Source organism: Mytilus californianus, unplaced genomic scaffold (genome assembly GCF_021869535.1).
Source record: "Mytilus californianus isolate M0D057914Y unplaced genomic scaffold, xbMytCali1.0.p SCAF_9, whole genome shotgun sequence".
NCBI lineage: Eukaryota > Metazoa > Mollusca > Bivalvia > Mytilida > Mytilidae > Mytilus > Mytilus californianus.
The window spans coordinates 36457331-36478793 of NW_026262745.1; the positions used below are offsets into that span (position 1 = coordinate 36457331).

A 21463-nucleotide genomic window follows, 5' to 3' on the forward strand; every position below is an offset into this window, starting at 1 on the left:
TTGTGTATTACTATAATCATTGTTTTTACAACAATAATTGTGAAGCCAAAAAGATGGCCTTGGTCTAGTCATGGCTTGTGCCTACCTACCTGAGTATAGGTTCTTTCTTTTGTCACTTTTGCCCTTTGATGTTACACATACCTGTAATTAGCTTGATTAGTGTTTTTATGGCAATGATAGAAGTGTGTCCATCATAAAATCATTATAGAATAACTGTAAAAGTTTGTCTGGACAAAGATTAAAAAATTGTCCTTAATTTTGTAAAGCTGCAATCATTTGTACAGTTTTTCCAATAAAAAGCAATCATTGTCTTTTTTATAAGATTGGTTTTAATTAGGTGTTAAAAAAAGATAGAAAAAGTGTTAAATTGAAATAGAGACCTATCAACAGGACACCATCCCTTGTCTAGTCATAGCTTGCTAAATGTTATTGTCTCATTTGAGAGTCCTAAGCACTTTACAATTTTAAAAAGATTTTACCAGAGCATTCAAAAAAAATCTTACATTTAATGCAGTTTTGGACCAAATTTAATTCTTTACACAATCATGAAAATGTTTTGTAAAATTTGATAGTTAGAGAGTGTTTAAAATTGAATTTTAACATTGTTTTCACTCTGTTCAAATGGGATACAAAAAGGTCTATTTATTTACCAAACAAATGTCAAGATGAAGTACAATACTGCACTTAAGAATATAAAAAAGCTATTAAAGCTACTTTTTTTACTGCGTATTGAAAAGACAGCAATGAATCAGAGGCATATAAAGAAAAAGGGAAATATAGAGTTTGTCGATCCCCATCCTTCCTCTATGAAGACATTTTTTGTTTCTAATCATAACTAGATATTGTTGTACGTTTTTTATGTCCTCACCCTCTGAAACCTATTTGACAGTTTTTTTTTGGTTTTTGGACAAATTGGTTGTATTGTCATTATTATAAGTTTCAATATTCAATTTGTGTAGTTTTCATTCAATTACTAATCAGAATAAAGTTTGAAAATGTGACATTCTTTGTTTTCTGATTTAATATTAATTGAGGTATAGAATAAGTCTTTACAAAAATTATTTCAATTAATATTATATTCAAAAATTGTTTCAATTTCATTTAAAAGATTACAGGTAAAAAAACATGTGTTCACTTGAACAGGTAAAAATCAATGATAAAATTGATCCATCAATCAAAATTTAACTGACCAATCAGAGAACAGAATTTAATTTTTCTGCTAAAATTCAAACTTGAATGTCATGGATGAGTAATTTCTACCACACTTCAATGTTTACATTTTTACACCTTGATGCATTTTGGTGTCACATGACCAGTCAGAACAAAAGAACCCAGATTACAGTGTTTGTATATCATTTTAGCCCTGAGCTGAAACCAGCAAGCTAGAGTATATTTTGTGTAGTGAAAGTAGACTGTATTCAAAACAAGTTTTCATATACGTCTTTTCTTTGGTCAGTTTCTAATCCTGACCCAAGCTGTGTATTTACTTATAAGGACAGTATTCCAGACAAGGATGTAGTTTGATCATAGCATCCTTATAGTTCACACCTTATCTTATACTATTATAACTTCAAAGAATTGACTTGTGTCTTAATCCATAAGGACCTTATATTGTACAAGGACATATTATACTAGAAACAAGGACATTAGTGTGGTGTGAAACTTTGAAAAAAAAAACATTTGCAACTTTCTGTGGTGTTGAAGGTTATCCTTATGCAGTTCAAGATATGCAACTTGTCTACTATGCATCAAACCATAGCTTGTAAGTTTTATTTTATATATATTATATAATCTTTGCATATTATTTTTTTAGCTCTTTAGCTGAAACAGTTATTGGTTATTTAATCATTTATATACATATTGGCCAAATTTTTTAATAAAAATTAAAAAAAAATAATTCTAATTTAATAATAAAATAAATGAATACATGTATAACTCATATAGTTATTTAAATTTACTTGTGAGAAACAAGAGTATTTTCAATCAAGTATACCCTTATACATTACTGGTAAAAAAAAAATGTCAACATAATTTGATAAATTGTCTGTTATTTTTCACAATTCAATTCAAATTAAATTCAAATAAAACTGTCATGTCAGTAACAGTATTCAGATTTGATATATTAATCCAAACGGTAGTAAATAAAGTTTGATGGATCAGATTTATGTAACACATGACAATTTTAATGGCTTAAAAACTTATCTCTTATGTAATCAGTAGTTCTGTCATGGAACAAAATATTAGAAAACTAAATTTTGAATCTTCCTGAGGGTTCTCATAAGTTACATGTGCATGGACATATTTATGATACCTTCTACACTTTTAACCAAAAAGATATGTCCCAAGACCTCATATACCAAAATCTGAAACTAAGAGCCTCAGGTTTTGTTGATTAAGCTTTTTGCTGTTTTTCAAGTGTTTCATGCATCATTTCTATTAAGTTCGATATGAAAGTGGTTTTAGTTAAAATAACATTAAATTTGATATGAGACTTGTGGTAAAATAATTTCAGTATTTTTGCCAATAAAAAATTGACAATGGACTTTTATTATTTCCAGGTGAAAAGGGTTGTGTTTCTGTTTCAAAAATTAGCATGAAAGAGAAAATTACAAGACATTCATTTTAATGAAATAAATTCACAATAGAATTGCCACCCCTTTAAATTTAATATCCCTGAAAGTGAAACATTAGACAAATCAACCTTGAAAACCATGTCATTACTTTAAAACATTTTGATGGACGACTGTCATAACTCTTCAAATCTTACCTTTTTCAACATCAGAAATTTCAATACACCTTTCAACAGGTTAAAAATTAAGAGCAGGTAATTGATCAAAGGTCAGATAATTAGATTAACAGGTGAAAATTGTGTTTTGGTCTCAGAAGCATTTGACATGTTGAGTGACACATGCTTGGTGACAAAATTCTGTCACTTTAAGAAAAACTGTGGAAATAAGAACACACTCTTTTAAGTGTGAAAACTGTTTAATGAGGGAAATATTTATTTTGTGAGAAAGTTTAGAGGAATGTATCTTGATATTGGTATGTTACAAATAATTAAGTTGAAATTTTTTATTTTTTTTACTTTCTTGACATTTTTTTGTAAGCAACAGTAAACTCAAAATTGGACAAATAGGGTAAAGAAATTTGTTTGGAACCACATTAACTATGAAATAATGTCTCCTTTCATTTACTAATTAATTATATGCATGAAATCTGTTATGTAGACCATAAAACAGTGTGTTGTCTTGTAGAAATTCAAAAATGATATAGGTACTAATTAATGACATCTGGTTTCAGCAACTGTTTCCCTGCTCACATATGAATACTAATTAATTAAAGGGACAGAAGACATCAAGGGTTAACTGTCTATGGTTTAATTCTCATCTTAATGTCAGGTTGTTAAATCTCCAAATAACTGTCCCCATGTTAATTTACATGATGATGTGAAGAAAATAAATCTGAAACAAAACTGTTCTATCAGTAAAGCAATGTTTGTGTACACAGCATGGGTTGGGAGAAGTTAAAACAGTAGTAATTTGTAATCATTAGATTAGGGATGATACATGGCATGATGTACCCAGTTTGATGCTTGTTACATGGTTGATGTCACTTATGGGGGATCATCTTTGTAATTGAAGATTTTTAATCAATGCTTAAAAAATATCCAATAAACTTACCCTTTGCTATTGTTTACATATTTGCTAGTCACTTTGAAGTACTTGACAACTATTGTAGAACAGATTGAAAAAAAAATTAACTGTGTATTTAAAGTTTGTGTATATTGTTAGTCTTTGAATCTTGCATGAGACGGACTTCCACCAACTGCTTAAATATTTAACAATTATCTGACCCTTTACATTTGTTTACTTTATAACTGAAGTTACTTTGCTTAACACTTGTACTTTCCCATAAAGTAGCAGATTTGTTTGAAAGACCATGCCTAAAAGTCCGTAAAAATAAACACGAAAACAAAAACAATTTTTATGTTTAAATGAAATTGAGTAGATATTCAGAGTTCATCATTTCCTGTTTAGTATTTTTAGTATCAAAGTAGATGTTGGCATAGGAATTAAACTTGACTTTAGTGAAACGCCATAAATCGTTGTAACTGACAGTTTGTACAATATCAGATTTGAAATTTCTATTAGTACAAGCCATTAGCTTAAACCATTGACAGAACAGATAAATATGATGCTCCCAATTTGTATTACAATTTTAAAAGATCAATTGAATTCAATTGTAATTGATTCCACGCTATATCATTTTGGTTTTCTACATGGTTAAGTCTGGTGCCTTCACCTGTTTATTTTGACCTATCTTAAGGTTTATCTACGGTAATTCATTTGCATATGTAAAACAAGGGCCACCTGCTGCAGGTGTGCAGTCTCACATGCATATTGATCATTTTGTTGCACAGACAGGAAATTAAATAATAATTGATCATTTAGAGAAAAAGGTAAAAATGTTGAAAAAAATAATACATTGAGAAGAATAAAATGGGCCTTTATCAATTCACTTTATGGAATACCATTGTCAATTCACTTAGTCAATGTTAGTAGAAAGAATTTTCATCTATTGACACATTCAACCCTAACATATCTTTGTCATTCCAATTCCTCAAAAAATTTTGATCAATAGCAGGGGAGTCTGGCATTTAGTACATATAAAAAGATGAAATTTAAACAAAGATAACTAAAAGCATTTGTAACAGTTCAAATATTGGAAGTAAATATTTAAACAAAAGAGACAGCTGCATTTATATGAGAATAGAATTAAAACCCAAAAATTAGTTAATTTTTTTCTCAATAAGATTTTAATTACTTTTCGTTAATTGACCATTAAAAGTGTTTTCCATGACTGAGTAATAGATGTCCTGTAAAAATTAAAATGGAAAGATTCACTTGAATGATGAAATAGGAAGTGCAGATGGCAAATTATTGAATCATTAAAGGGTAACGTCCAATAACAGGTATCTAGGTGATTGGTGGTCGCATGCCTGTCTTATATTTGTATTGGAATACCATTGGGAGGTGGACAGATCATTTCATGAAACTGCCACTTAAATTGTCTGTAATCTTCAATTTGGTTGACAATACTAAAAATCTGTACTGCAAATGGAATTTTGTCCATTGCAGTGGTAATTTTATCAGACAGGTGCAAATTTAGCTCATTGTTTTGTAATATTTGTAACTGGATGAAAATGACATGCTTAAGCACCCCAATAATAACAAACAAAAGTTGTATTGCACTTGATATTGTTTGACTTAGTTTTATAATGGGACATTAAATAGCTACTCGCATGTTAATTTGATATAAAAGTCAAACACTATTGATAAGGGGTTTTATTGTGTAAGTTATAAAATCTATACTGTCTTATTATGACATCTGTAAAAGGGACTCGGAAGGTGGTTGCTATTAAAAAGTTTTCTGTCTTTGCTTGTAGTACCTTTGGTGCAGTTAGTATAGTGTTATTTACTTTAGTATTTTAGTTTCATGTCAATCAATAAAGGAAGAGAATTATTATAAATCCATTTTAATGAAAGACCGACTTTTACTCAAGACAGAAATATTAGATTTTGATTTAAGAAAGTTGAAAGGTGAATGGTTTTTATTGAAAGAAAATTATGATGTTCATTTCCTTGACCATTTTTTTAGTTTCATTTACTTCATGCTTAATAATCAATGGACATACTATATTTTTAAAGTTTTATTTTAATAAATATTATCACATCAATTAAAAAGCTGTAACATTTAGTATTTCTAGTGAAGTAGTGATTGTGAACTTTAACAGTGTTTTGATTGTAACCTTTTATAGGAAGTGTTTTTACATCATGTATTTTTATTTAAAATAACAATTGAAGACCAGACTTCAAAAAGATTTTTTAACAGATAAATTAAAGTTTGTTTAAATTGTTACAGTCTTTCAATGTTGAATTCTGTAAATTTTCTTTTGTTGTCCTGACCCTGGGGATCTTACCATGTCATCCTATAGATTGTATCTACCTGGGGTACAATTCTTTACACCTTTATCCCAGCTTTAAGATTTTTCCCTGCTTTTTCTAGGAGGGAGGTCCTTAATGGGTGCACTCTTTTTAGAACAAATATAAAATTAACACAGAAACTTCAAAAAAAAATTATCATTAATTATTCTTCAGTGTTGAAGAAGTATTTGATTCCTAATGAAATACAAATAGATTCAAATAGAATAAACTAGAACTGTTCCCCATTTGTGCCTCATGTAAAAGATTTCAAAGTGTAACAGCCTTCAGCAAGAAAGTCTAGATTTTTATCTTTTTTGAAAAATTGTGAAAACCATGTTTAGTTTGACAAGGAATACTGTTAAATGTACATGGAGAAAAGATTTACTAGACAAAGTTTGGAATGGTTTGCATTTTAGAGAGTAAATCCATAGTGAAAATGGCAATAAGAGGTAAAGTTTTGTACATATACAAATTCCTTAAGTAATTTTTGATGAAAAAAAACACAGAATTCAAAATGTTCATTAATTTGTCATCATACTTTAAATTTTGAAATTGTCTTTATGAATATTTGTTTTTAAATTTCCATTAGAGCTCCAAAAAGAGGTCCTTTCAGTTCCCCTAGCTGATAGAATTTCTAGATTTCATAATGATTTGATATGTATAAGAATCCTTAGTGATGCTGAATAACTTTAAATTGTCTAACTGGTCAAGCCTTAGAAAAAAGACAAGGATTACAGAGCGTGTATGTTTTTTTCTATATTCCTATATTTCTTTCTAATAAAGTGACTTAAAGGTTAAATTGAAAATAAAAACTTAAAGTATATTAAATTATACATTCAACCTTTGCTTTAATTCTATTGAAATATACTGAACACCTGTATAGGAACGGACACAATATCCCTTCTAAGTGGACATCGCCACCAATGTGAAGGCATTCTGAAGTGGACGTTGTGACAGACTCTACGAGAGTACTTATAAGGATTGTCTCATCCGTAAAAACATGTAATTCACTATTTCATGCTAGGTTTTTGTATATGACTATATTGTCTGAAATTGGAAGATTTATTTTCACAGCTGGATGTCTATGTTATTGTATCTTTTTTAGTTTATTCAGTAAAAAATTCTTAATATATCTGTGGTTGGGGGTTTGAATACAGGTGGTGTTAAAATACTCAGTATAATAGTACCTCATCGTGATATCTGTTTCGCCAAAATACCAATAGAAAAAAAGTTTATTTATGAATTTTAAATCAGCAGGAGAGGTGACAATTATGTCTTCAAACTTGACCTACTGTGTAATATTTGTCTAATAGAAACATACCTACAAGAAACATGTCAAATTTTCCTTCAAAACCATAGTTTAGTATTTTCAAGGGGAGATAATCATACCCCTTGTCCTAAGTATATTCAAAGTCACCGTGCTTCAGGGTGAAAAGTTTATATTTTGTTAATTAACTCTTTTCCATTCATAGTTTTATAGAAAATCTAATACTATCTGGTGAAAAGTTATTGTCTGCCTCAAAAAGATGGGAGGTTTTTTAAGATAGAAATTCAAATAGAAAATTGTAGGGTTCGGAGAAGAGGCGGCTAAGTTTGAATGAAAAATGGAGAAGATTTGTTAGTGGATTACTTTTCATGGGTCTTTTTAAATAATAAAGTGTAAAAAAAATTCTGATTGTGATTTGAATATCATTTAAATTAAATACACCGAAATGTAGTCTGTCTAAAGTTAATGTTTTTTCTGTTAGCTTTCTTTGCAGTAAATATGAAATCATCTTCAATAGACTTCATGTCCACAGAATTTCATTGATCCCATCATTGTCTTCTTTATTTCTTTTCTTTTTTGTCCAAAAAATTTATTTCTTCTTAGTTGGGAATTACGATGAATAGGTTTTTATCTTGAAATTGAAAGGTGGAAAATTTTGTTGAATTGCAAGTAATTATGCATTTAACTGTTGTTGATTAATGTTCTGATTCATTTAAAGAGAACAGTGTCTGGGGATTAGTTCTCTTAATTATGGTTCCCTGCAGGACCTTACTAAAGGCAGCATGGAAAGTCTTTCATCACCTTTCTATAAATGTTTCTGTTTTTCTATTGCATTCTTTCTTGAAATTAATTTAGTGTTGCTGTTGATAATTTGAACATGGTTATTGTCCAATTAGGATTGTGATTATATAAAACTGTCCAGGCCATGTGGTCAAGTGGGTTATATAAGAATTCCAAATTCTACTATATTTAATTTGTTATCTAAGAGTAATTTTTCTCACATTTACAGTGAAAGCAAATCAGTATTTAATGACAGTTTGTAGAAAGGGGGTCATGTTCATTTAAAGATAATTTATAACTACCTACCACTTAATTGGGAGATGAAATTTCTCCACTAGGAGCCAAATTGAATTATAGGTTCTTTATCTTTTGAAAAGATCAGAAAATTGGACAAAAATTGTTTACATCTTAAGGTATTACTTTTCTAGAACCAAACCAACTGTGAAATCTGAACTGTGGGGTGAAGTAACATCACCTCTTTGTCTCTTGTGTTGATGTAATGGTATTTGTTGTCACCTCATTAATTGAAGTTTTACTTTCTCTGAGAAGAAAATATGTTGTAAGACGTAGCCATCATATTTTTTCAGGTATATTTGGAGGGATTTTCCCATCTCTTGAAAACATAGTTGAAGAGGCATTAGGGAAAAGCGGATAAATTCAAATTGTTAGAGCTAAAACAGTTATATAATAATTTATAATGCTTTATAAAGATACACAGTTTGTGAGGAGAAAATAGTTCAAAATAAATTCTCATTAAATAATTGAAAAGTTAAGGTTGTGTGTCAACTTGTAAAATTTTAAACAGCTATTAAATACTGGTTTGGGGGGAGAACATTTTTTAGTTTAAAATATTATCAGTCAAATAATCCAAAACGGTTTAACATATTTAATGTAAAGTCCATTTCCTGTACTTTCAAGTTGTATAACACCTGTGTTTGTAATCAATTAGTATTTAAATTTCTTGATATAGACACCACTTTATCCCATTTGTATAAATATAAAAACTAATAAAAACTAACACTTATCAAATATAATGGTGTGTATACATTGAATCATGTCCTGTTTTAAAAGGGACATAACTCAACTTTCTGAAATTCAACTTTTTTTTTAAAGGACAGATACATATTTTTATATTTTTTTTAAAGCATGTTTGACAAAAATTATACTTTTTTTAATCAAATTTGAATAAAATGAATTGATTCTAAATTAATTTTTTTAAGGTAGCTTCCCTTCTTTAATGATTTTTCTTTATTGATCAGTTAAGCCATTGGTTAAATCTCCAGGTGGTCATCAATCAATGGTCAGCATAAATCAATTTACACACAAAAATTGACACCACTTTGTTGTAATTGGATCAAGAAGGGGCCTACTAAGGGGGAAATACTGAAAATAAATTATTTAAAGTTCATAAAATAAAGTTTGATAAATATAATGAATTACAGATATAAGAAAACAGTCTGTTTATAAGGATAAAAAATGCAGACAATTCATTTTTAACATCAACACTATTTCATAATCCCCCCCCTTACCTTTAAGTGGCATGTGTCAAGATGCCCTTCTATTTATTGTGATTAGAAACTAATAGCATACATGGTCTTCTTTATTTGAAACAATATCATATTTTGTTTACATGTAAACAAAAAACGGCTACTGATTTAATGTGATATCAAAATATGGAATTAAGAAGGAATACTTGCATAAATTGATAACATTCTAATCATAATTCAACTGTCTGGGGAGTTTTGTTTGAGGATTTCTACTCTACAGACTTGGCAGATAAGACACACACCAATGGTCAGTGTGCTGAGTGACCACAACACTCATTAAATATTTGAAAGACCATAACAATGTCAATATCGTTTTTGATCTGAGAGTAAAAATTCAGTAACAAAGTGAAGTGAGACAAGTGTTTGCATATGTTTGTAACAGTTTTGATGAGGAAATTATGATTTTGACATTAAGATTTGATATGGGATCAAACAATAAAATCTTATGATCATTTTTGGATCATTAGCAAGAGGTTATTATGTGCGGACAACAAGAGTCTGAACAATTTACTGGTGAGTTAGAAAATTTTAAACATGTGTTGAACTGGGGGTTAATAATTTGTTAATTGTATTGAATTAAATTTTAAAATGTACAGTTGTAAAAGATGGGACCAGATTTAATTTGCACATTAATTTAGGTGAAATGTTTCTATTTAAACAAAAGTATTTTGATAATAAAAGTATTGAGTTGGTAGTTTCTCCATGTTGAATTGGACATAACCTTTCTTTAACAGGCATTTGGTTGTCTTATTAAATTTGATAATGAAACACAAAAAAAAAACATTCTCGTAAAAATCAAAAAATGAATAAAACATGTTATGTTGTTTCTTTTGTTATAGTAGATAAAAATCTTTGTTTATACTTGTAGAACAAGGTATATAAATGCTTTCCTTGTCTTAGACCTGTCATAAAAAAGGGGTAATAATCTTATTGTTTTCATTGAAGATTGGGCAACAAAAGTGTCATTGGTCAAAATATTTACAAAAATGACAGATTATAACTTTATCCTCATTAGTCTTTAAGGTTTTACAACTATCATATTTCTAAATAATGTCATTTTTAGTTGATTAATCAAAGAAATTTTTAATTAGGATGTTTCAATATGAAAGTTCCTCAGCTTGGGAAGAGAGCTAAATTTTCAATGTCAAAAACATGACATGTGATGTTAACCAAATTTGAAAAACAGAGTTGAATATGAATTTAGTCTAACTTGAATTTAGATAAAGTCACTTGATAAATTAGTTCTTTAGAACAAGGGAGATAATTTCCAAAGATTGACTATCATATTTTTGATGGATTATGTATAAGTAGGTAATTTATAGATATGTAGACAAATTATAATAGCTGTTGTTGAAATATAATATGTATGTTAACAAGAAAGAAAAAAACATAAAAAAAACAAAATATATTAAGTATGTCATTCCCTGGTAATTATAGCATGTTTATGAGGAAAACAACTAGAAAATTGCAATTATATTGATTTAGATAAATTTATTCCAAACCTTAGGGCATATTAGGTATATCAATTAACTTTTGTTTGCCAATTAGTCCATTGATTTGTGAAAATATACATGTATTTTTAAGTTGATTAATATTGTAACAATGTAATAGAGTGTTAGAAAGCTTGTCACTTAAATGATAATTGCCTGAGATATTTTTCTCAAAATTACTCCTTTAAATGAGTAAAAATACTAGCTTATAAATTGAATGCTAACCATGAATTTAAGTTCATTGTGATTTAAAATGTTGCCAACAATCGACGAGGAAGGCTGTTTTAATCGTGTGAAGAATTGGCTTTTATTTTATTGTGAGGATGAAGAGTGTTCTGTCTTCTATGATGAAGAAAGTGTTTTGCTTTATTGTAAAGAAGAAAAGTATACAAGCCCATTGTATAATACTATGGTTTCTTGTCTTACAAAAGGTTGGGTAGGTTTTGTCTTAATTTTTATTGACGTCATATGATTTGAATGAGTTTCTTTTGGAAATAAGAAAGCATTTTTTTAAATGAAAATTCTTAGCTATTTTGTGAGTATAATAAGGAAGAATTGAACATGAACTTACGACATAGTTTACCTAAGGTTTTTGTAGTACTCGATCTACCTCCCCCTTTTTTATTTTTTATTAGTACACTAACAATTAAAAAGTATAAACATGATAAAGGCGAATGTAAGATGAAGCTTTTGACTGTTTCTTTGCTGTTTGATATTTTATCCCTACCTATTTCCTAGTTAGTGTTACAAAAACTTGTCATTTATGTGTGAGGTGAAATTATTGACCACCTCTTTTTCCCAGGACATGCCACATTTTCACAGTAACCCAAGTATTTCACACATTCTATGATGTCACTGTGGCAATTGAACATTAGAACTGATCACAACTGATTTTGATGTTTGTTTGATTTGGACCAATCTGATTAATATGACTGGATCAAAATACTCTTATATTGCAATTTTCTCATAATATTTGGTATGAACAAGATTATATGTATCTAGTTGATAAATATCATAATGATCTCTAAATATTACAAAAGTAAACAGTTGTTTGGAATGTGGGTAAATACTTTTTAACCAAGGATAAAACCAGAGGGGTTTGGGGTGCAATACATATATATGTTTGGCTCAATTTTTTTTCTTTTTTAACTATCCTGCCAACAGTGATAAACTTGAAACCATGTTTGATTTTTATGTATTTGAAAAAAATGTTTATGTGATGTTTGAGATGGGGTGGATTTTGTTGCAAACAGGCCACCTCTTTCAGACATCTGTAAAAGCAGTAGACTACCACTTTTGTTTCTTTTCAATTATTGAACTGATTTTGATAAGCAAGACAATAGACAAATCTTTAAATCAAATGATTTTAACATTTTTATTAAGCCATAAAAATGTTTTCAAAGGTTTTATTGCCAACACACAACTATCTTCAACTTTAGTTGAAAATTGTAATTGCTTTTGTCCAGTTTTATGACCTAAATGTTTAGCTAATCTTACACACCAATGACCAAAGTAAAATCTAGCAAACAGGACATAAAAAACTAAAAATCCCAGACAATTCAATTTGAAAATAATTGTCCCTTTTCTAAAACTTCCTGTGTTCAGTTATTGACAAGAAATAATACTTACAATATCAGATATGAATGGATTTATCATTTTTACAAAGTAAATCTAGTGATTATCTCTTTAAAAAAGATTTTTATTAAGCTTAAATCTCTAATCATCAGAAACATTAAGATAATGGGATTTTCATGATTTGGGTGTTAAAATCTGGGCAAAATTGGATTTTCATCTAATGGTTACCTTAAGCAACTTTAACAGATTTGAAAGATTACAAATCTTAAAAAAAAATATTGATACCAAAATGCAATACTACAAAGGTCTACAGGTCTGTGATATTTCCTGGTTCTATGGGCTAATTATCTCCCTTACATACAAAGTTGATTGGAATATTTCATGTATATGTTAATTAATATCAACTGTTAGTAATTAACTTGCCAGATTTCCTGGCCATTGAATATTCATGAAATAATAATGAATTCTATAGATAAATAAATTTCTTTTGTTCTTATCAGAGGCCTGGACACACTTTGAAATAACCATAAGATATTCATTTGTTATGGTCTAATTAGAAAAGTGTGGTGATCAGGATGTTCTTGATAAAACAAAAAATTGTTTCTGAAATTATCATTTGTGGAAGACTATCAACACTTATTGTTCAGGGACCATAAAACCTTCTTTGTCTGTAACAAACACGAAGCTTTCTATACTGACATGGACCAGGATTATTGAATTTTGAATCAATTCTATTTAATCGGATTTAAAGCGTTTACTTTGCATTCAGATATAAATACGAATGTTTACAACTTTTTATCTCTTTAATTGAAGTGGATAGGATATCGATTGATAGGTATATTGATGTTTTGTCCTTTTTAACGAAAGATCAACAAGAAATTTTTTAATGGCTAGATAAGTTCCAATTACCAATAAACACAATAATGGCTAAACAATTGAAAACTGTTGTTTTTCAACACCTGGGATGGATTAAAAGCTATATAGAATAGATTTTTATCTACGTTTCTGTTTTGATTTGGAATTAAACTGTGCTTTTTTAACAGTCCTCTCTATCTATCCATTTTAATAGCCTTTTAAATGGATCCATTTTATATAAAGTCATGTCTTGTCCTGCTTCAATCATTTAAGTTTACTGTATCATAAGGAACCATGTTACTAGATCAGTTATTGGAGAGACATAGTCTTAGCTATGTGTTTGATCCTCTCTTTCTGGAAAATCAAGGTATTTAGAAAAAATTTGTAATTGAATGAATATTTTCTATTGGAACATTTTGAGGATTATTTGATACTTGAATGATTTTTGTTGAATTCTTACTTTTTTTGTTGCCTATCAACCAAATTTTTTTTGTATTTTATTGTTTCATTATTAATGCTGACATAAAGAGAAATCTGCAAAATTGTATTCTGTCGGATCATTAAAGAGGGGGAAATCAGGGTAGTTTTGTTAGGTTATTAATGATTTCAGTTTTTTCCATCTTGAATTTTTTTCACAAGTTGCTGGACTTTGTTAGAGCTGCAAGAAAATGACACTTTTGAAAAGGATGGAGATGTTTTCAGATAAATTTCATCAGTTTTCGGTTAATTATATTTCAAGCAATATCCCCATTGGAATTACACTGTATAATTTGGTTATTAAGAAACCATAAACAAACTATGATTTATTAGTAACACAGTAGCTATCTGTATATTCATAAATATACAGACATAAAAGGCATGTGGTTAGCAGGGGGCTGTTGAAAGTAATACCTGTGTATTACTTTATTAGCGGAATCAGTAGTCCCTGAGTTTGGAAAAAGTTAAATATTTAATGAATCAATTAGAGATGAAAGAGAAGAAATTAACATCTTTTATCTTTTACCTGTGCACACCTGTGGAACTTTCATACCTGAGAAAGTTTACAAAGGGCACACTTCTTATTCTTTGATTAGAAATTAACATAACAAAATGCATTACTGGATGTCTGTTTTAACAGGTATTTTTAATTTTTTACTATATAAGAATGCTTAAAAAAATCTTTTGAAGAAGCTTTTTAATTTTAAGTGATTTCTTTTTTGAAGCAAATAAACATGTATGTTTAAGAGGAGAAATTTTGAATTCATGGATTGCCAACAGCAAACTTGTCTTAAGATTGGGCTTTATAATAGAAATATTTAGTGAATATATGATTATTTCTTTAAATTGGGTATTTATAATAAAATTGTTTTAAAAAAACATGCAAATATTTATGTCTGCAAAAGTGTGGATTGTCTGTCTGAAATTAAGTTGAGATCAATTTCTTGCATGTAGTGTTTATTTCATTTCTGTGGTGTCAGATAGTTTGTAAATGTATTATGTTTATGGAGTTGTCTAAATTTCATTCAGAATTTCAATCACCCTTATAATATGCTGAAAAGATGCACCAGCTTTGGACATCTGTCCCATACATGGAGATGAATATTTTTTACTGTCATGCCAGGGGAAGTGCTTCTAGCTTTGAGCAGCTAATGATATAGTGGGATTACAATGCAAATTAGTAGCTTATTTAAAATTTAAATTAGAAGTCAACCGTCAGACAAAATTCCACAACAAATTGACCTGGATTATTTTCATTCATAAATTTAGTTATAGTTTAATGGAGTGTAAAAACTAATTTATTAGATATTAATTTAACGAAAAAGGTTGAAATATTAACAGATTGTAAACTTGTAAAATTCAAAATTTTGACTTCTTGCATAATATTTGTAAAGAAATGTAAATGTTATTTCCAATGTTGTTTTTTTTGTAACATCTGTTTACCAAAAAGGAGTTTTTAGTTTAAAGACTGTTTATTCAATTTAGTTTAAGATTAAAGTAACATTTGTAAAAGGGCCATATTTTTCAATTTTGGGGCAGGGCACCAGGACAAAAGACAGGAAAAATGTTTTAAAATCGATGACACATTTTAATGAAAAGTTACCACAAAATACAAAGAATTGTGACAACCCGCTCTAATTCCACTTATCCTCTTTTGTTGTATTATACAAATACAAAGCACTGTTATGTAAATATATCTACACTGAATGGAAAAGTTACAAAAAGACTTTTAGAAAAAAGTCCTTGGGGCTAGACACTGTTTTTTTAAAAGTTGAAACCTACAATATTCAAATGAAGACAAACACCTGCTATTGAAATCTATTTCTCTCATTAGCATATTGTCAATTACTGTGCAAACACCTATACTGTTAACTAAAAAAGAGGGTGAAAGGGTTTGGTGTGGTACCCTAATGGACCATATCACGCCTAATAGGATTAGGGGTTCACTTGTGATTGTTAGATAAGTGTGGTCAATTAAAAAAATTATCAAAAGTGTAAGGTTAACTTAAAGGGAAACTATTACTAGAGTGATTGCAAGGTATGAAACTCAGAGTGTAAGGTGTTATAGGAACAAGCTGTTGATCTTGTGAACAGCAGATGGGGATAAAATTGTTGTCCAAACCTTTTGTGGTATATAAACTTACTGGTATTTATTGGAATCTATTGCTGAGAAATTTTTACAATAGTGCACGAGGATATGTATCTCTACGATTACTCTAGTGATTCCTTAGGATCTCCTCCTAGATCAGTCAATAACTATTTTGGTATGTGACTTAATATTTATTTTAACTGAAATCATGGTTTAAAGTATATATTTTTTTATTTTTAAGAAAGAAGAAAAAACATAAATCATATTTTTTCTCAAGACTTTGATAGCTTTTAAAGTATAAATTTATATGTGAAGTTATAATGTATGAATTGAAATTTGAACTAGACCATTAATGCCAAACAAAACCAGTAATTTTTCTTTTAAGATCAGAAAAATATTCATGGGAAAATTGACAGCTATTCTAATTTGTAATGTAAATATGTGAATCAAAAGTACATAAGTCCAATATAATGTTACAATGTAATGAATGACACTGTTCAGTATGCTGACTAGTAGTTTGCTTAGGATAAATACTATACTTTATTTGAATATAAAAATCAAGTGATGTATACTGTAAACATAGATGTGTAAATTGTTTACTCTGAATTACAAACAGCGAGATGAAGTACAGCAGGTTTTTAGTGTTGGGGTTTTGTGACTTGCAGAAGATTGATCATTCTGAACAAAACGATTAAAGAATTTGCCCTGTGGAAATCAAAGAAATATTTAGTACTAGTCTGGTTTTAAGACTTGTAATTTAGTACTTAAACATACTGACAACTGGTACCAATCACTTTATTATGAAAATTTGAGTATCAGTTATCAATGTTTCATTTTCATGATTTCAGAATTCATTACAATTATTTTTCTTATTATTTATCTTCTGTATATTTTTTATTTCAGACTGGATGGAAACAGGCATGGAGTCCGACGTTTCTGACCATCTTGACCAAGAAGAGATGTACCTCATGCTGCAAGCTGATATGGTAAGCATTTTATGTATTTATATAAATATAAAAGTACCATGTACAGTAAAACCTCAATATACAGTAGAAAGTTGAAGAGGACTATAAGTCAAAAGTCAGTCTTGGGGAGCTGGAATCTTAGCTTGGTGTCTTTGAATGTTCCTTAATTAATAAATCTAAAAATTGTCTCCTTTTTTAGTCATTTATAAGTTTAGTAGCCTGTGTTGGAAAATAGCTGTTTTTTTTTTGTAATTTTGGCATTTTGAATATTTATGTGTTGGTGATGAAATTGTAATGATATTGAGCTTTTATCCATTCATTATTTTTTTCAGGTGTCCACATATCTCATTTCACTCTAAATTCTATACTTATGTATCCAATTTCCTGAAAATTAAATTTTATTTAGTTATCATTACCGGTAGTCCTAATGTTGGAAAATTTTGTATTAAGATAATGACTTTCTATAACTTGATGTTACAACTGCGATTTTTTTGTATAACTGCTACCAAGAGGGGTTTTTTATCTATTCATATATATCTATTAGTCTTTAGAGAGGGAAAGTGAAATATTTGAATAATTAATTAAAAAATGATAAGACTCATATTTTATATTTTCTGTCACAAATGAAAAGGTAATGTGCTTTACCTAAATAATATGGAACCTTCTTAGTCTTTTTTAAAATTTTTGTATTCAATGGAAAACACATTCCTTAAATTTAAAAGTAAAATTCTACTTTGTAATTAATTGTCAATCAGTTGCCTACCTAATGCATGGGGCATAATAAGTATTGAATCAAAAGCACTAAAATTATGGAAAACTTTACTCAATCCTTTGATCAGTAAGGTGCAAAACATTGAGGTTTTACTGTACACATAATACTTGTTTTAAAAAAATTCACCAAAATGTAACTACGGATATCTAGATTTAAGAATTTTCTAGAAGATGCATAAAAACCATATTAATTTGTTGAGTTACTTAGTAATCCAAAAAAAATATATGGTAGATGTCTATGAAACACACATTGTTTGAAGTGCATATTATGAGAAAGATGGTTACATGGACAAAGGGAGGTTACTCATACAACATTTTATATCTTTTTCTTATGATAGACTTGAATTTGAAGACTTTAGAAATATATTCATCACCATGAAGAAGGAAATACATCTGTACAAGAAAATAAAAAGAGGTAGACAAAACCATGCAATTGATCACACGAATCTAAATAATGCTTATTTCTTGATGTTCATAACTTCCAAAATTTATATGCAAATGCCTTCCCATTGGTCAAGGGGAAATAACTCAATATTTCGCAAGTACCAAAACTCCAAAAAAAGAGAGAGGTAATAGAATGTGAAAGCGTAGAGCAATTATAGAATTAACTTATTAAATATTTTCTTTTTTATTACAGTTAGCAATTAAGCGCCAAGAGAATGCCTTGCAGACTGACATTGATGACATTAACCAGAAGTTCAACTCGCTCATAGCAGATGTTGGTTTAGAGCCAACAGAGTACCCAGTCAACAGACATCTATTGGGCAACCCACCAACACCTTCATTCTTACAACGTACAACACCAAGCATGAGTCACATCACTTGTTTAGATACCACTTCCTGTGATGAAGATGTACTACTTCAAAAGATGCTTCAGGGACCTCTTGTATCCATCAACTCACTCAGTAGTGACAGCATCTATGAGGACTCAGCCATGACGTTAATCATCGACAACAACAGTAACTATATTCCATCACCTAAGCCAGTGTCACCTTCCAACTTGGTTCCAAACATTGACCAACCAGAGCCATCATCATCAGACATTAGTAATGCTAGCAATGGTTCCAGTGGTTATCCAAGGTCAACAGGGTCAGACTCCTCTGATGACAACCAGTGTGTTCCAGACATTGATGATCGTCAAGAAGAACTTTTGTCCAGACTTCATTACTATGGTGACTTCACGATAGACCGCCAGAGTAAGATTGACAACTTGACAGCCAGACTAACCAACACTCCTGTTGCCAACTTAAACAACATCACTGCCTCAGCTACTGAAGAGATCTTCACCAGAGAAGTCGTTGGCTGTGAGCAAGAGTACATACCACCAGGTTTTGGTCAGCCATCTCGTTCTACCACACGTTCTACCAGCTCTAATTGTTCATCACCATCACCACGTCGTCACAGGACCAAGCGTATCAGCAGAGCTCAACGTAACCGCACATCATCTTCGTCTGGCAGCCGTCGTAGCATTTCCATACCCCAGGCATCGTCCACTATGATTGAAGACTTCTCACCATCATCACACAGTAGCGGTAGCAGTAAGCATCGTACTAGTTCAATACCTCGGGCATCCTCTACTATGATTGAAGATCCAACTTCATCATCCTGCAGACCTAACTCTGTTTACTCTGATGACATGGAAAGCGTCTACTGTTGGTCCATCAAAGAGAGTTCTGACGATGTTCCTCTAGAAGAGTCCTACTACCGCAATATCAACAGGGTATACAGTAAACCACCACTTCCACCAAAGAAGGTCCTACCATCCAGTTGTGGAACAAGTCTTGCAGAGTCAACCTGTAACAACGAATCAATATCCATGATTGCCTCAACTACCCGAAGACAAGATGTAATCAGCGACAGTCTGTATGATGATGTTACCTTCTACAACAAGGCCAGGACCCTGCCACGTACAAGTACCAGGACCGATCTCAATGGTAACAACAAGTCTAGTGGGAGTTCCATTGAAGCCAGTCGTGCATCTATGCCAGACATGGTCAGCGTTATGACATCTGAGAATGACAACATTCAAAGTGTTCCCAACTCATCAGCCAGTACTCACTCTTCATCCTTAGGGGATCGTCCAGCCATCCCTGGCAAGTCTAGTTCTAGTGGGAGTAACACCAGTCCACCAACCAGCAATGACACTCACAACACCCAGGCAATGTGTGACTCGTTACTCACAGACAGTCCAAACAGTCTTAGTAGTACTGGTGTCTTTGCTCCTAACAACTCACCTTACTCATCCAGAGCTAGCCCAGTCAGTGAGCCAGAACCACTTGGTCCACCAGCTCCTCCATCGTCAGTTAAGTCTCAGTCATCAAAAGAGGACCAAGTCTTCAAGAAACCAAAAAGCATTGTACCGATATGGAAGCTGTTCCGTTTCCGTCGCAACAAACCAAAGAGCGCTGAGAATATCACATCTACTCCACTACGCAGACCATCATCGACTCAAAGTGACCCAGTCTCAAAGAAAAAGCTCTTCATCAACCAATCACCTGAGGTTCACCTTCACAACAAACGTGCTGTAGCCAAGAAATTACGTCGTTTCAGCGAGAGTTTCCGTCAGAAAGATACCACCCAGATCCACACTCTTGCCAACTTATAGTGAACACTGATTAGTGCAATAGACATTATGTGTTCAAAAAATACATTGTTTAGACATTAATTTATAATACTCATTTGTGATATGACACTTGAACTTTATATATGAGTAAATGCATGTATTTTTTATTGATTTTTACGGGTATGATAAATTGTTTTACTCAGTACGTAGAAATAGGGCAAAAATGTGTTAACAGGGTAAATGATATATGTAAATGACAATCTTGATCATGATTAAGTATGAAAGAGACATTTGAACAATGGAGAAGTTCTAGTGCTTAAATGTTGAAAACTAATTGCAAGAGACAATACTTGTGGTGTGCAATATTTCTAGTAGGATGAATTTTCTTTCTATTTTTCCACTTAATCTTTCTTTCTATTCTGTTTGTTATGTTGTTATGATAACACAGAAGTTATCTGTGTGATGTTTGTACAGTATTATTGTAAAATAACTAATTTATTGATAAATTATGATCAGTGCTATGATGTGTAAATAAACATTCAAAAATATAATATGATATTGGGTTATCAATGCTAGAGAATAGAAGCTCAAATATTTAAAAATTATGAGTTTGAGATGAATGGATTGATTGTTGTTTGCTTTTGTCCAGTGGCAAATATTCATTCATATTCAGAAGGACTAACAATAGAAAGATTACCCAAAACTTCAATGAGACAACAACCAAACAATACAAGTTATCCAAAACATCAATGAGACAGCAACCAACAATACAAGTTATTCAAAACATCAATGAGACAGCAACCAAACAATACAATATTTATGTTTAACCCCTGCCACAATTTGTATGTGCCTGTCCTAAGTCAGGAGCCTGTAATCCAGTGGTTGTCTTTTGTTGCTGTATATCGTATTTGTTTTTCATTTATTGTTTTGTACATTAATCAGGCCATAAGTTCTCCATTGAATTATTTCACATTTTTCATTTCTGGGCCGTGTATATCTTACTAAATGATATGGGTTTTGTTCATTGTTAAAGGCTGTGCAGTGACCTATAGTTGTTAACTTCTATGTCCTTTGGTCTCTGGTGGAGAGTTGTGTCATTG

At 30.5% G+C, this 21463-nt stretch overlaps 1 protein-coding gene across 1 annotated transcript; it reads left to right on the plus strand.

The window, feature by feature from the left end:
• The first annotated feature begins 1378 nt into the window (after positions 1-1378).
• LOC127715634 (uncharacterized) lies at positions 1379-20914 on the plus strand. The gene is made up of 3 exons (XM_052221740.1): positions 1379-1762; positions 16968-17050; positions 18438-20914. Exons 1-3 carry the CDS (start codon positions 1714-1716, stop codon positions 20403-20405), a joined length of 2100 nt encoding a protein of 699 aa, XP_052077700.1. The 5' UTR covers positions 1379-1713; the 3' UTR covers positions 20406-20914.
• Positions 20915-21463: the final 549 nt, after the last annotated feature.

Excerpts from the sequence above, each read along its gene's own strand:
- LOC127715634 (XM_052221740.1), top strand. The coding sequence starts at position 1,714 with ATGCAGTTCAAGATATGCAACTTGTCTACTATGCATCAAACCATAGCT. Across the intron at positions 1,763-16,967 it reads TATGCATCAAACCATAGCTT|ACTGGATGGAAACAGGCATG; the intron begins GTAAGTTTTATT and ends TTTTTATTTCAG. Across the intron at positions 17,051-18,437 it reads TCATGCTGCAAGCTGATATG|TTAGCAATTAAGCGCCAAGA; the intron begins GTAAGCATTTTA and ends TTTTTATTACAG.